This window comes from Marmota marmota, unplaced genomic scaffold (assembly GCF_001458135.2).
Source record: "Marmota marmota marmota unplaced genomic scaffold, marMar, whole genome shotgun sequence".
Lineage (NCBI taxonomy): Eukaryota > Metazoa > Chordata > Mammalia > Rodentia > Sciuridae > Marmota > Marmota marmota.
Window position 1 is genome coordinate 4,911,948 of NW_026000136.1, and position 14,213 is coordinate 4,926,160.

Sequence of the window (14,213 nt, forward strand, 5' to 3'; positions counted from 1 at the left end):
GCATCTCTAGTCCTTTCCAATTTTTTAAAATTTATTTTGAGATAGGGTCTTACTAAGTTGCTGAGACTGTTCTGAAACTTGTGATCTTCCTGCTCAGCCTCCTAAGCAGCTGAAATTACAGGTGTGCACCACCATGCCTGGCTACCTAGGTTAGTCTCTCTAGGTACCTCATCTAGTCTGATGAACTTGTTTTCCACATGTTGATAACCCTCAACTTTCTGCATCCAGCCCAAATTTCCAACCTTTTTGGTCAATTAAATCACCCAAAGAATTTTTTTGTTTTTTTTTTCCTTGGCTGTCTCATGGGGTATACTCACCATGCCAGCCATTCAATGTTTCCCAGGCTGAATTCACGATTCTTTCCCTGAAAACAAGTTCTTTGTTTTTTGGTACTGGGGATGGAACCCAGGGGTACTTTACCATTGAGCCACATCCCAGCTCTTTTTATTTTAGGTCTGTGCCTAAGTTGCTGAGGCCAGCCTTGAACTTGTGATCCTCCTGTCTTACAGGTATGTGCCACTGCACCTGGTGTGAACCATATTTTTTTTACCATGTCCTTCCCTTGAATAAATGACACTACTATTTACCATGCCCTCCCCCAATTTCACCTAACTGCTACTTAGTCCTGTGACTATTTTTTTTAAAAAATATTTTTAGTTTAGATGGACAATACATTTATTTTATTTATCTATTTATGTGGTGCTGAGGTTCGAACCCAGTGCCTCACACCTGCCAGACAAGCACTCTACCACCAGCTACTCCAGCCCTGGTCTGTGACTACTATGTCATATTCAGGGAGATCCTCTATGGGTCCTCTGTCACCCCCTTTTCTTTCAAAGTATTTGTCATGGTTGTAATTAGTTATTTGTTTGCTTCTCAGATTCACTTCATCTCCTCCACCACAGTGTACACCTCTGAAAGACAAGGAATGTTATGATAGCTCATGGTGCATCCTTAACAACTCGTACAGATTGCATGGAGCACCTATCAGGGGATAAATGCAGAGTTATAAGGGATATATATGAGTTACAGATAGGTGGCTATAGGCAGGTGGCTAATGAATATATTCTGAATCTGTTCATCTTGGAGAAACAGCTACATATGTATCCATGTGGTAAAGTAATAAAAGAAAACAAGCACCTTAGCTATAGAAGAAGGATGGATCACCTTTTACTTTAATCTACTCCCATACGTGCCCTTATGGCCTTTCTACTATCTTAGTTCTCACAGAAGTCCTCTGAGGCAGGCAATAACTCCTTTATAGGAGAGGAAATCAAGGCTTAGAGCAAAAGGACTTGCCCATGTCAAATCCTAGCCAAGCCAGGTACAGTGGCACACACCTATAATCCCAGCTGCTCAGGGGCTGAGGCAGGGAGATTGCGAATTTATAGCCAACGTCAGCAAAACAAGGTGTTAAGAACTCAGTGAGACCCCATCTCTAAATAAAATACAAAATAGGGCTGGAGATGTGGCTCAGTGGTTGAGTGCCCAAGATCAATCCCTAGTACCAAAACAAAGCAAAACACACAAAAAACCAAAATGCAGCCAAAGCTAGAATGACACTCAAGCAGTACTGGAACTACAGTACCTCTCCTTAACGCCAGCACCTTGTCCTCATACATTCAATGACAGCTCATCAAAGTTAGCCAATAGCAATATCCATGGTATTAATTACCTTTCTGCCTCTCCAAATGAAGCTTTCTGTGGCTAAGGAACCTTGCTTTCTAGTCCTTTCTTCTGGAACATCCAGGCCTTTAGATTCTCACTGATCTTAAAGTCACATTTTTGCAGTCAACTGCAAGACTACTAATGTTTACCAAGTCTTATCTAAAGGATGCCCCATGCTTTAACTAGAGTGTTTGCAGAAGTCCAGGAAAGAAAGTTGGACAAGAATCACAATCCGCATTTCACAAATGAAGTAACTAAAGTGTATGTGCCATTTTCAGCATGCTATGAGACTGGAATATGAACTCAGAGCTCCTGAATGGTGGTATGCTTGTTTTGTAACCAAGCCACAGGTTGAGGATCCACACAGGAAACCTAAAGGGATCATTATCCTATTTAGATACTATTTCTAAATGTCAGAGGAAAAGCCACATAATAACAACATCAACTAGTACTTCTATCTATAATAATGTGGTATATAAATTAAAGGAGTCTCCAAATCCTTACCTTAATGGTTATCTTAGTAATCATCACTTCTATTACTATTGATTCAAAGTCTAATTAAATAGATCAGACAGAATCAGATTATAAGATGAGAATTCTTTTTGAGAAATGCTTATCTATGCAACCCCAAGGCACACGGGCCACTTTTTCTGGGCTCTAAGCATTTGTACATATCATTGCTCAGTTGAAAACATTTTTCCAAAGACTCTGTTCATATGACATCTTCTTTCCTAGTGCTCTCAACCTAATATCCCTAACCAGAATGGAAGCTACTCTATGTGCTACTTTTTTGTGTATGGTAGTGGGATCCCACTCAGGGCCTTGTGCATGCCAGGCATGTGCTTTCTCCCACTGCGCTACACTCCTAGCTCCTACATCATAGTCTACTGATGCCAGTATTTTCAGGGTTTGCCTGGTATCTACCATCAAGTAAGAATCCTAGAAATAAGAGGTGTTCAAGAACAGTATTACTTTGGCTGTCTAGTTCTAGACTGCATCCTCCCAGTTTGTTCACATTCATAAATCAAGCAGCCACAAGCAGCCACTCAAATACTAATGCCGAGAGTTAAGGATATAGTCTAATAAGATTTTTAGGACATCAGTTACAATGGCTGAAGCTTCTATAACAAATGACCAGGAAACACTACAATGGGTATGGGATGCCATTAAGGCTGCAGGGTAAACAGAGACTCTATCTTTGTAAAGAAGCTGGGTCCGGAGCTGGGGATGTGCAGAGACCAAGATAAACATTAAAGCCACATGAAAAACAGAAGTCCAAGGGGTAGAGATGCTGAAAACAACTACCTCAGAGTACAAAAGTTAAGAGTGGGTTAAAAAAGATGGCCTAGGGCGAGGGATGTAGTTCAGTGGTAGAGTGTTTGCCTACCGTGTGCAAGCCCGGGTTCAATTGCCAGCATGGAAAACAAACAACAATATAAAACCCCAAGATGGCTCAATAGTATTAAGCCCTAGAAGGGAAGGGGCTATGTACTGTTCTTATGATATTTCTGGTGCATGGACTGAGGTAGGCAATCAACAAACTGAACAAAAGAGGTATTCACATCTGTGGCAAAATTATCTAGAAAAAATTAGAGGGGAAGTATTTTCAACACAGTGGGGCTCTCGGTTAAGTGTTGAGTATGCAAATGAAGACAGACAGTTGTGGGATCTAGAATGCAGGAGAAAGGAGAAAAGTGACGGGATTTCCTGAGAATGAAGGTGAAGTTAAGTCTCAGGATGATGGTTGTGCACAAAGTACAGAGAATAGACAGAAAAGCCTGGAGCAGGGAGGAACACTGGGATAATGAACAGAGGGCTAAACTGACAGCTGAGACAATATGCAGAACTGTGTTTGAGCTGTTGTGTCTGGAGACTTAGCTAACCAAAACAATACAACAGAAAACCAAAGCAAATGAAAATATGGGGGACAGTTAATCTTAACACCAGGGTAAATAGGAAATTCAACAAAGGAAACATTATGATACTTGCCCAGCAGTGAACATTCCCATAATCATAATAAAGAAAAATATGAAACTTTGAAAATAGATTTGACAAAAAACATGTCTATCAAAAAGATGAGTAGGTGGGTATATAAGTAAGAGCTAGGATCCTTATCTATCACAAGAGAAAGCTATAAATAATTTTCAAAGCTCATCAGTTCAAGCACAAATATGTTAAAAAACATGGGGGTAAATTTCAGAACAAAGATAAAAAATAGATAAAGTAGAGAAGCTGCCTCTGGAGAGCAGAGGAAAAGGTTGAAGAAGAGGCCTTCAGCCTGCCATTTAAAAAATTATAAACAAGGGGCTGGAAATACAGCTCAGTTGACAGAATGCTTGCCTAGAAGCATAAAGCCAAAGCCCTAGGGGCTCAATCCCCTGCACTACCCTCCACCCCCCAAATTATAAATAAGCATTTTAGCAATATTTGACACTTCAACAAGGGAAATGAATTGATAAATATTCATTTTATGATGTATTTGCTGCTATGAATTTTAAGGTTTTACCAGTTCCCTCGCTAGAAGTTATTCATTAAAAACACTTGGCACTGAGATAGCATTTTTGTCCCTAGAGAGCTTTACAAAAGAAAAAAAATGTAAAGGCATAGAAACGTTATAGCTACTCTGGGGTTCCCAAGGTTCCTATCTACAGAAGACTTCCATAAAAAGAGGTGAGCTGATATAAAATTGCACACACACAGGGAGCAGCATCTCCTGCATGCTGAGCTTCCCCACCCTAGACTAGAAGCAGAACAGGTCAGGCACTCTTTGGGTGACAGTTCTCTATGGTTTGAATCCAGTGCTACAAACCCAAGGAGGGTATAAGTCATCCGAAAGCTCTTGTAACATCATCTCAAGGACTGGCTCTGAAAATAATGCTGCAGTGGCTCCAGTTGTGCAGTGGTTAGCGCGCGGTACTGAAATGAAAATAATGCTGCAGTTTAGGCCCCCACCCTCCCCACCAGTTGTTTCATCTAATTCTTCTAATAGCCAAGTAAGAGATCCACTTCACACTATAAGAAAACTGAAGCTCAGCAAGTTTTAGACACTTGCTCAAATCACAGACTAACAAGGAGCAGAATGGGAATTAAAATACGAGGTAAATAAAGCAAAACAAACAAAAATCTACAAAACAAAAGTTGTTTGATCAAGGTTCTAGATAATTTAGCTATTTATATGAAATGCAGGGGACAATGGAACTAGTTAGTAACAACATGGGGTGTAGTCAGCAAAATTAGAATTGTTAAAACCTCTAGGATAAACAACCTATTTTTTCTAATAAAAAAGCTACAAGAGCCAGGTGTGGTGGCTCAGGAGGCTGAGGCAGGAGGATCACGAGTTCAATGCCAGCCTCAGCAAAAGCGAAGTGCTAATAAGCAACTCAGGGAGACCCTGTCTCTATATAAAATACAAAATAGGGCATAGGGCTGGGGATATGGCTCAGTGGTCAAGTGTCCCTGAGTTCAATCCCCAGTACCAAAAAAAAAAAAAAAAAAAAGAAAAGAGAAAAAGTTACAAGAAAAAATAGAGTGGGAAGGTGTGAGAATAGATTATAAGAAAATTAAGCAACATATTAATGCTAATGAATGGCTATAAATAGATTTTTTAAACACTTTTTTTTGGTAGTTGTAGATGGATAGCATGCTTTCACTTGTTTTTTTTTTTTTACGTGGTGCTGAGGATTGAACCCAGTGCCTCACATGTGCTAGGCAAGTGCTCTACCACTGAGCTACAGCCCTGGCCCTATAAACAGATTTTACTTGAAACCTGATGTGATCAACAAGCTGTGAATTGGCTTCTATCATATTCAGGGAAATGTGAACCCTGACTGGATACTGATGATTTCATTTTGAAGGTGTGATAATGGTATTTTGATTTTGTTTTTAAAAAGAATCTTTACCTTTTTGAACACTGAAATACTTGTGGAAAAAAAAAAAGATGTTTGCAATTTGAAATTTGCTTCAAAATTATCTTGAGGAGGAAAATAGCTAGGGGTAGAGATGAAACAAAACTGAGAGTGAATTGAGGATTACCAAAGACAAGTGATAGGTAAATGGGGGCTCCTCATTAAACTTTTATTTATTTATTTAAAATTTTTTTTTTAGTTGTAGATGGGCACAATAAGTTTATTTATTTATTTATATGTGGTGCTGAGGATCAAAAACAGTGCTTCATACACTCCAGATGAGTGCACTACCACTGAGTCACAGCCCCAGCCCACAATCTTTACTTATGTAAAAGTACACATGTAAGTCTATGATGTTTATAATAAAGAATTAAAAACAAGCCCAGGGAAATGTGACCTGGTCTCTACAGTGAACATAAATTCCTGAGTGATCACATTTGGGAGTGGCAAAGAGAAGCAGTACTATTAGTATAATATAAGAATGTCTTTGGGTCTACCTTCTATTCTCCTTCCCACAGAGCAGTCACTGTCTTCAGTGAAGAACTCTCATGCATCATTCTAATATAGCAAGATGTCCTAAACTGTCATCTCTCCTATCCCACCTCCATCCCCCAGCACCAGGTTTTAATCTAGCAGTACTCAACCTTTTTTGTTTATTTTTTAAATTTTGAGGCAGGGTCTCACTAAGTTGTCCAGGCTTGCCTGGAACTTGTGATCCTCCTGTCTCGCCCTAGCTGGGCTTACATGTGTGCACTATGGAGCCCAGCACCCTGTGGATATCTTAACCGTTAAAATAACTCCATGTTTGGCTCCTGGGAAGCCCACGTTTTCAGGGAATTACAAGCACTCCGGCAGAACAGGATTTAATTATAGCAAGGGGAACAAAAGGAGTAAACTAGGGATGTTATTGGTGCTCATCCTGTCCCAAATGATCAATGCAATGGAATGGGCACTGTGCAATATGCTTCTCATTTAAATGAGTGTCTGTGCTACCTACCAGACACCAGAACCTAAGTCCTGGAGCACAGGTCTTCACATGGTATTTCCTTTGGAATTCTCAGGGAAAGTACTGGGAATTTTTAGGAGCTGCCTACTGTCTCCTGAGGCAAACCAGTCATTGGACACCACTGTGTTCCTGACACCACTGAGCCACCTGGAGGATGATTGTGTGACCTGTCCCAAGTCAAAGCAAATGAGGCAGTAGCGGGGTCAGCATGCCCTTCATATTTCATCCTGCAATCCATAATAAAGTATATCAACCTCTAGTCTTCATGGTCAAACTGAAACCTACCTGCTTTTACTCTAATAATTCTTTCTGTTTAATAAATACCTTTGCCTATTTATCTGTACCCTGACACGCTCCTTAGCTCTCTGCATCATAAACCATCTCAATTTCTGCCAAGCTGAGTTCTTTTTTTTTTTTTTTCCAGGAGATGGTGAGTTTTATTTGTCTTGTAGTTCTTCATTTCTTTATCACAAGAAATGTAGCCAAAAAGTTATGACACCAACAGGAAGATCAAGTAGAGTACCTTTCGAGTGATTGCATAGTGTCCTTTGAGCTCATGCAGGGCCCACTTAATGTCCTGACTGCTGAGCATTTTGAAATCGGCCATCAGGAGGTCTGCAGCTTGGATGAAGCAGCGCTGGTCAAGAGGAGTCAATTTGGAATAGTCAAAAAAGTCTATTTTAGGCAACTGAAACGAGAGAGAAGCACAAAATTAGAGGCCAGATAGTGCATTTCCTAATGAAAGAGAAATCATTTTAAGAATTACCTGTTACAGAAAAGAATAATCTCATTTTTCTCATAATTACTCTATGAGGGGGTTTATCAGCTCCATAACAGAGATGAAGAAATGGTGGATCAGAGATCTTAAACTAGTCCAGATACTAGTTAGAGTAAGATGCAGCTAGAGATTTGAACCCAATCTTTCAGCCATCTTCCTCCCATAAAATGTTTAGAGGGAAGGGAAAAAAAAAAAAAATCAAAAAAATTTTTTCCTACTTCAGAACATGGAAAAAAGTCAAATGAAACTGTGGGGAACAGACGACCAAGCACTAGAGCTTAATGCATTGGTTTGAACTATAGCTTCCTCCATGATTCAAAATACTGAAAGCTGGCTTAGATAACAAAGACAATGATTAATAAAATGTTAACTTTTTTGTAGCAACACTGTTGGGAATACAGGTTATTAATATAAAATATTTTAGCTTTTCAGTGTGTCTGAAAATGTTCATAATAAAATGCTTAAAATAATACTACTATAACAATACAAACAATCCTGGCCAATTCTTATTCCACGTTAAGGAATTTCCTCTGTAGGATTAAAGATAGGAAGGATTTGCTTAACTCTTTGTGGAAAAGGAAAGATTAAAGGAATAATTAGAGGAATTCAAAATGGCTCAGGGTGAGGGATTCCAAAGTACTGGTACAATGTGAGATCCTATCTTAGGGAAAATAGTTCAGTCTTTAAAAATATGTCCACACAAAAATCTTCCTTTCCATAAGAATAAAGAAAAAGGCACAGCATTTTCAAGTAGAAATGGCAAAACTCACATAGGACACTTGCCTTTGTATCATCCTGGCTGGCGAGCAGACTGCTGCTGGGGTTGATAATGATTCTATCTTCTCTCTTTGGATAATCTGGATTTTCCAGAAGAAAATTACAAAGTCTGCAAAAACACATGATGTTACTTTCGTACTGCTTCTAGCCCCACACTATGCCCACTGATTGAAATGTAGTATTTGAAAATAAAGGACAACTGGCCCATCAAATAATCAAGATGTTTGCAGCCAGAAAAACTAAACAAATAATAAACAAAAATAATCACAATGAATTTCTTTTTTGCTTGCTAGTTTACAAAACAATGAACATCCTGATAAATGCAAACTTCTCTGAAACTTACCCATTAGTTGGGTGTCAATGCAAGGAAGTCACTGAAATTACTAATGGTTAAACAGTGTCAAATTGGGGCATTTAGAAGAAAAGTAGATATTACTTTTTTATTTTTATGTGGTGCTAAGGATCGAACCCAGTGCCTCACACGTGCTAGGCAAGCTTTCTGCCACTGAGCTATAGCTTCGGGCCTAAAGTAGCTATTCTTCATCACGGAAAGTATGAAAAAGTTAACTATCCAAGCTCTTCATCCATTAGCAGGATGATCAGACTGTACTAGGTATGAACCCACAGCCAGGGTGAGGTTTAGAAGCAAGAAAGCATCTTTGCTTGTAGGGCAACTGTGGCTTCCCCTCTTCTCTATCCTTCTTTTTCCTCAATCCTGATGATGTGTAGGGTAACCCATCTTCATCTGGGTGCTCAACCCCTAATTCCTTCCCAATAGCCCTGTTCTCACTTCTCTCGTCCAATGTCAATTGTGGGTCCTCTAAGATAGATAGGTCTAGCAGGAAAATGAGAGAGAATAAGCACTTACCTCTAGCTCCTTTTCGTACCCAAGTGAAAGGATTACACAGAATGATAGCAATTCTGAGATCTTAGTTTATAAATCTCAATCCTCATTCTAAAAATTTAGGGTTTCTTTTTTTTTTAATTTTTAATATTTATTTTTCAGTTTTTGACGGACACAACATCTTTGTTTGTATGTGGTACTGAGGATCGAACCCAGGCCACACGCATGCCAGGCGAGCGCGCTACCACTTGAGCCACATCCCCAGCCCCAAATTTAGGGTTTCTAAGAGACTGACAGATTTCAGGTTTGAGGCAGAAGAAGTTCAAGGCAAGTCTAGGGCACTATGATATTATCTGAGGAACTAAGGAAGTGCTCAGAGTCTAATGAGTTCACACCAAAAAGATATAGCTGCATCTTAAGAAACTCCCTTGGTTAAAAATGAAACAATTTCAGTATTAAGAAAATGACTGTAATTGTTTCTAAACCATGACCTACAACTCCTTAAATTCATAGTTATTTAGAAAAAAAATAGAAAGAAGTAAAACGAAAAAAATCACCTTTACAGCAGAATACAAGATAATAATATAAGTGGTAAATATATGGGTATTCACCAATTTTTAATGGTAAAAAATGATGTGTGTGTGGGGGTATCAGTGATATTAAAAAAAAACACACAAGCAGGGCCTACTATTAATTAAGAAGATAAATAGATTAAGAAATCTTAATCCAATCCTGGTTTAAAACTTGGCAACTTGCTGCCTCTGGACAGACACAAAGGTAGAATTATGCAAGGCCACTACTGGCATCGACCTGTCGTTGTACAAATAAAAAAGGAGCTGAGGTGAACAGACCCACTTGTACCCTTGGCTGAGAACCACAGAAGACTTACTTGGCTTTTGAGGACAGGGGTTTAAGTATACTACTACTTCTTTTGTTTTAAAAAAAAAAAACTACATTAATTCTTTGAAAATTTGATTAACCTTCAATATTCAACGTTTCTTTATAAATTTATAACCTAGTGTGGTGGTGTATAGCTGTAACCCCACTAACTCGGGAGGCTGTGGTAGGAGAATCACAATTTTAAGGTTAGCCTCAGCAACTCAGCATAACCCAAGCAACTTAGTGACACTCTGTCTCAAAAAAAAAAGAGGGCTAGGGAAATAGCTAAGGGTTAAAGAGCCTTTGGGTTCAATCCCCCACACCAAAGTAAACCAATAAAAAATAAATATGCAACTCTTTCCCTTTGGTACACTAGAAGGAAGACAAAGAGCAAAAGAATAAATAGACTTATTTTTCATTTTATTTTCTTCAGGACACTTTTCCCGTGCATTTATAGGCAGATTGGTTGCAAAACATTTTCTGTTACTATTGTAGGGAAGAAAACAACTTTAAACATCATGATCAAAGCACCAGCACTGAATGCTCAGGAACAATCAGGTATCATAATTACATAATCATGGATTCTCCAAGAACCAGAGAACAGTCTGTATATGACTAATGTTAGAATTACCATCATTAAAAGATACAGTGCTAAATGAAATGAGCCTGTTGGAAAAGGACAAATACTGTATGATTCCACTTACATGACAGGTCTAAAGTAGTTAAATTCCTTAAGACAGAAAGAATGGTAGATACTAAGGATTGGGAAAGAAGAGGACATGGAATCACTGTTTAATAGGTGCAAGGTTTTAATTTGGAAAGATAAAAAAAGAGTTCTGCAGATAGCTGGTAGTGACTGCTGCATAATGATTATCTACTTAATGTACTGAACTGTACACTTAAAAATGGTTAAAATGATAATTTAATGTTATGTACTATTTACCACCACCAAAAAAAGCAGCAGGGTGGTATACTTACACATTCAAATCATAATAATTCTTCAAGTGAATTATTTCTTCAATATACCCATTTGCTACATCTGGAAATCTTGCTTCCTGTGAAGGAAATAAGAATACTATATTTCATTCACTAGAAATAAATGGCAATTAAAACCCAATGGTAATAAGTGTAAAAATGAATGACTAAGGACTTTTTAAAAAAGGGGCTGTAAAGCAGTTCTGTATGTGGCTTAAAATTAAGCACTGGGTTCCCAGGTTCATCAGAATACACAGAAGATGAAGTCTAGAGGAGTCCTACATTTGGCCCATGGTCTCATTTTGCACACCCATTCATTATATAAAACATACTGAGTACCACTACCCAGGCAAAAGGAGCCCAAAGACAAATGAGATTAAAATCCCATGCCTGCCCTCAAGAGGCTCACACATAGTAAGCCAGATGGAAAAACCCTGGGTGAAGAAGGAGGGATGGGGACTTCATCGAAGGCAAAAAGCAGCTGACTCTAGACATAAAAGGCCTACATTACTCTTCATAGTGGTTCTGTCCAACAGAACTACCGCAATGATGAAAACATACTTTGTTTGCTGTGAGCCCCACATGACTACTAACACTAAAATGTGACCCAGCTACTGGAACCTAATTTATAATTTTATTTAATTGTAAGACATGTAAACATAAACATCTGGGAGTTTACATATAACTGAGGGTACATGCTGTCATACTGGACAGCATGGGTCTAGGAAATTCAATAAATTTGCTGTAAAGGTTTGAATCTAGAGTGAACTTGAGGCCTTTGAAAAACAGGGATTTGCAGTATTGCAACACCATGGTATGTAGCTACCACCCTAGAAGGCTTCCTGAAGATTAAGTATAGATTAAGGAATTCTGATTCCATTTTCATTTCTTCAGTTTATTTTTTCTATACATTGAGACATATGTACTTCTTATGAAAATAAAGTCCACATTTTTCTTTTTTTGAATGAAAGAAAACTCAGCAATATTTAATGCCTACATTTTTATAATAATAATAATAATAATAACAACAACAACAACTTACTGTTTCTTTCACTAACAGTGCAACAAGGTCTTGATCTACCTCAGCAGTATTTTGCCCCCAGAGGTTTTCCAATTTGGCCTCCTGAGATCCTGGCAGGGGAAAGGCTGGCCCTGGCTCTTCATCATCAGTCGCTAACTGTTGGTCTTCAAGCTCTCCTAGAGGATGGGCAGGCTGAGGAGAAGCAGAGCCTGGAATCCCATCCTGCTGGCCTTCTGGTCTTGGAAAAGCTGGCCCTGGGAGTTCATGTTGAAATAACAAGGGGCCCAGTTCTGCTTCAGGCTGCCGCTCCTGGGGAACAACCTGATTTGTTCTCTCATGGGGCTGTTGGTTTAGAGACTGGAAGTAAGGATGGTCTATCCAACAGTCTTCTTCAATGGCCTGATCATCTACTAAAGCAGATGATTCTCCAAGATTTGATAAAAGCTCTGTCTCTGAGTCTTCAGATGACTGGTTCTGAGCTTCCAAAGGATCATTTTCTGGGAAAAGAAGGCCGCTTTTTCCCAAGATAATAATTTTTGGTTCAGATTTAGGGTTGATGTCATTTGCTCCTTGGTTATGACTTGGTCCAGGTTTGGGCTCTCTTTTTGTTTGGTGAGTTTGCTTAGTGAATTCAGAGACACCAGGAGGCCCAAGATCCAGAAATTCACCGTAGTCATCCTCAGAATCATCCTGTGTCCCAGAATCAAACAATGAGTAGTTACACATTGAAAAGTAGCTGCGCTTATCTGATTCAAAGGCTGCTCTAGACTTTTTAGGTCTTTCTTCTCCCAATCTTTTCAGATCTTGCCACTGGGCAGCTGGTTTGATGAGATTGGGTCGTGATGTCTGAGGTTTATTTGTCTAAGAAAAAATGAAATTTTAATAATAATAATTCAATTTATTTTCTATGTCTATGCCTCAATATGTGCTTATACTGAGTTTCTGTAAAAGTACAGGAAAGAAAGGGAAACCAAAAATGTCTTCCCCCCAGTATTATTCTTAACACTGTAGTATAACACTTTACAGTTTGTAAAAATGAAAGTAGCCATTTATAGATGTGAAGCATCAGTTTAATGAAAGAATGCCAACACAGCAGAGACACCAAAGTTGTTCAATTAACATGAAAAGAATATAAATTTCATTAGTAATCAGGAGAACAAAAATTAAAACAAGAAAAAATTTCTCAATTAGACTTTTAGATAGTATAAAGCACTAATGTGGATATACAAAAACTCTCATACTATCAATGACTACTAGTATTTAGGAGAGCAATTTTGGCACTATTTATTAAAGTAAATAGGATCCTCCCACCAACTTCAAAGATTCTTTAAACAGAACTACAAGAAAAAATCCAAGTACTTAACTATATAATCAAGAGGTACTGAGAGCACAGTGACTCAAAAAGCTTGAATAAAGATCTAAGAGGAGATTTCTGGCTCCCGTAATTGCAGATGCATTACCAGGTTTAACCCTTCTACTGAGTAAAAGTAGAAAACCTTGTCAGAATATTGAAACAAATCAAAGCAAAACAAAAACAGCTGCCTGAAGACTTCAGAGAGATAGGGGAATCATGATCCAGGAAGAGGAAATCCAGCAAAATGGGCCCCTACATTTGGGGTACTTGTTCCCAAAACATGCATCTGTCAATCCCAGACTTGGATGAATTATCAATAGATGAACAGAAACTTTGATACACTTACTGAGGAGCTAAGGGCATAAAAATCAGAATACAGGAAACCCCCCCTCCCCCCTAAAAAAGGTCTTGGTAAATCTCAAGCTATATGGTAAGTTCTTGAGGATTATACCACTGAAGTAAGGGTATACTAGAAATACATTAGACCTCCCAGAAAATGAATCCTAGTGTGGATAGTTTTAAAAGTCCCTCAGTGGGGGTTGGGGTTGTGGCTCAGTGGTAAAGTACTTGCCTAATATGTTTGAGGCACTGGGTTTGATCCTCAGCACTACATGAAAAAAATAAAGTTAAAAAGCAAAAATACACAAACAAAAATCTCCCTCAATGTGAGATTTCCTATACCCTTAATCTTCTTCAAGAAATAAGTGTAGGTCCTCTGTGGAGAAAGAAAATGTAATCTAGAATTTCAAAATATTCATATACAATGACTTACTATCAAAAATAAGTAGGCATGGGCTGGGTACGGTGGCACACACCTGTAATCCCAATGACTGGGGAGGGTGAGGCAGGAGGATCAAGGGTTCAAAGCTACCCTTAGCCGAAGTGAGGTACTAAGCAACTCAGTGAGACCCTGTCTCTAAATAAAACACAAAATAGGGTTAAAGATGTGGCTCAGTGGTCGAGTGCCACTGTGTTCAATTCCTGATTAAAAAAATAGGGCTAGGGT

At 38.7% G+C, this 14,213-nt stretch overlaps 1 protein-coding gene across 4 annotated transcripts in view; it reads right to left on the minus strand.

Annotated features, from left to right (window-relative positions):
* Rnf216 (ring finger protein 216) overlaps nucleotides 1–14,213 on the minus strand; it is a 137,631-nt gene that overhangs the window by 90,530 nt on the left and 32,888 nt on the right. For 2 of the 4 annotated variants that reach the window (XR_007341314.1, XM_015502025.2), the window contains exons 4-7: nucleotides 11,875–12,714; nucleotides 10,836–10,912; nucleotides 8,141–8,243; nucleotides 7,103–7,267 (exon numbers count right to left, since the gene is read on the minus strand). Coding sequence is in view for 3 of the 4 variants with exons in the window: in XM_015502025.2 (XP_015357511.1) it covers nucleotides 7,103–7,267; nucleotides 8,141–8,243; nucleotides 10,836–10,912; nucleotides 11,875–12,714 (1,185 nt within the window). In the remaining variant the exon portion in view is untranslated. Of the gene's footprint in view, nucleotides 1–7,102; nucleotides 7,268–8,127; nucleotides 8,244–10,835; nucleotides 10,913–11,874; nucleotides 12,715–14,213 lie in introns of those variants that run through there. The other 2 variants (XM_015502026.2, XM_048785302.1) reach the window with 2 other exon arrangements.